The sequence below is a fragment of the Aplysia californica genome, unplaced genomic scaffold, assembly GCF_000002075.1.
Source record: "Aplysia californica isolate F4 #8 unplaced genomic scaffold, AplCal3.0 scaffold00554, whole genome shotgun sequence".
NCBI lineage: Eukaryota > Metazoa > Mollusca > Gastropoda > Aplysiida > Aplysiidae > Aplysia > Aplysia californica.
This window is the reverse complement of record NW_004797824.1, coordinates 161313-161753: the sequence shown is the minus strand read 5'-3', so window position 1 is coordinate 161753 and position 441 is coordinate 161313. Positions and strand designations below refer to the sequence as shown.

At 42.6% G+C, this 441-nt stretch overlaps 1 protein-coding gene across 1 annotated transcript in view; it reads left to right on the top strand.

The window, feature by feature from the left end:
• Positions 1–441, top strand: part of LOC101860598 (multidrug resistance-associated protein 5) — a gene marked incomplete in the record, with an annotated part of 52588 nt that overhangs the window by 49284 nt on the left and 2863 nt on the right. The window contains 1 exon segment of the mRNA XM_035971998.1: positions 171–284. Within this exon segment, the coding sequence (XP_035827891.1) occupies positions 171–284 (114 nt within the window).

The following is a 441-nucleotide window of genomic DNA, read 5'->3' as shown; positions in this document are numbered from 1 at the left end:
AGACAGACAGACAGACAGACAGACAGACAGACAGACAGACAGACAGACAGACAGAAAGAAGTAGAGGAGAAAAAGTTGAGCTTGGGATCCTACATGTATGTAATCAATTCCCTTCTTCTGTTTTGTTTCGTCTTTCAACTCAAGAATGTTATCTTTTCTTTTCTTTTTAGATTCAGTCTTTAGATGGAGGTTTGGAAACATTGGTGGAGGAGAACGGCCGCAACTTCTCCATGGGGGAGAGGCAGCTTCTGTGTCTGGCAAGGACACTGCTCAGAAACACAAAGGTAACTTCACAACAACTGGTGTCCCCCACAATTCTGGAGTTTTATTTCCAAAGTGTATACATCCAGTTTCGTAAAATGTTCAACTGAGCCCAAAAAATCCATGCCAACCCAAACACACACACACACACACGCACACTCACACACACGCATATATATA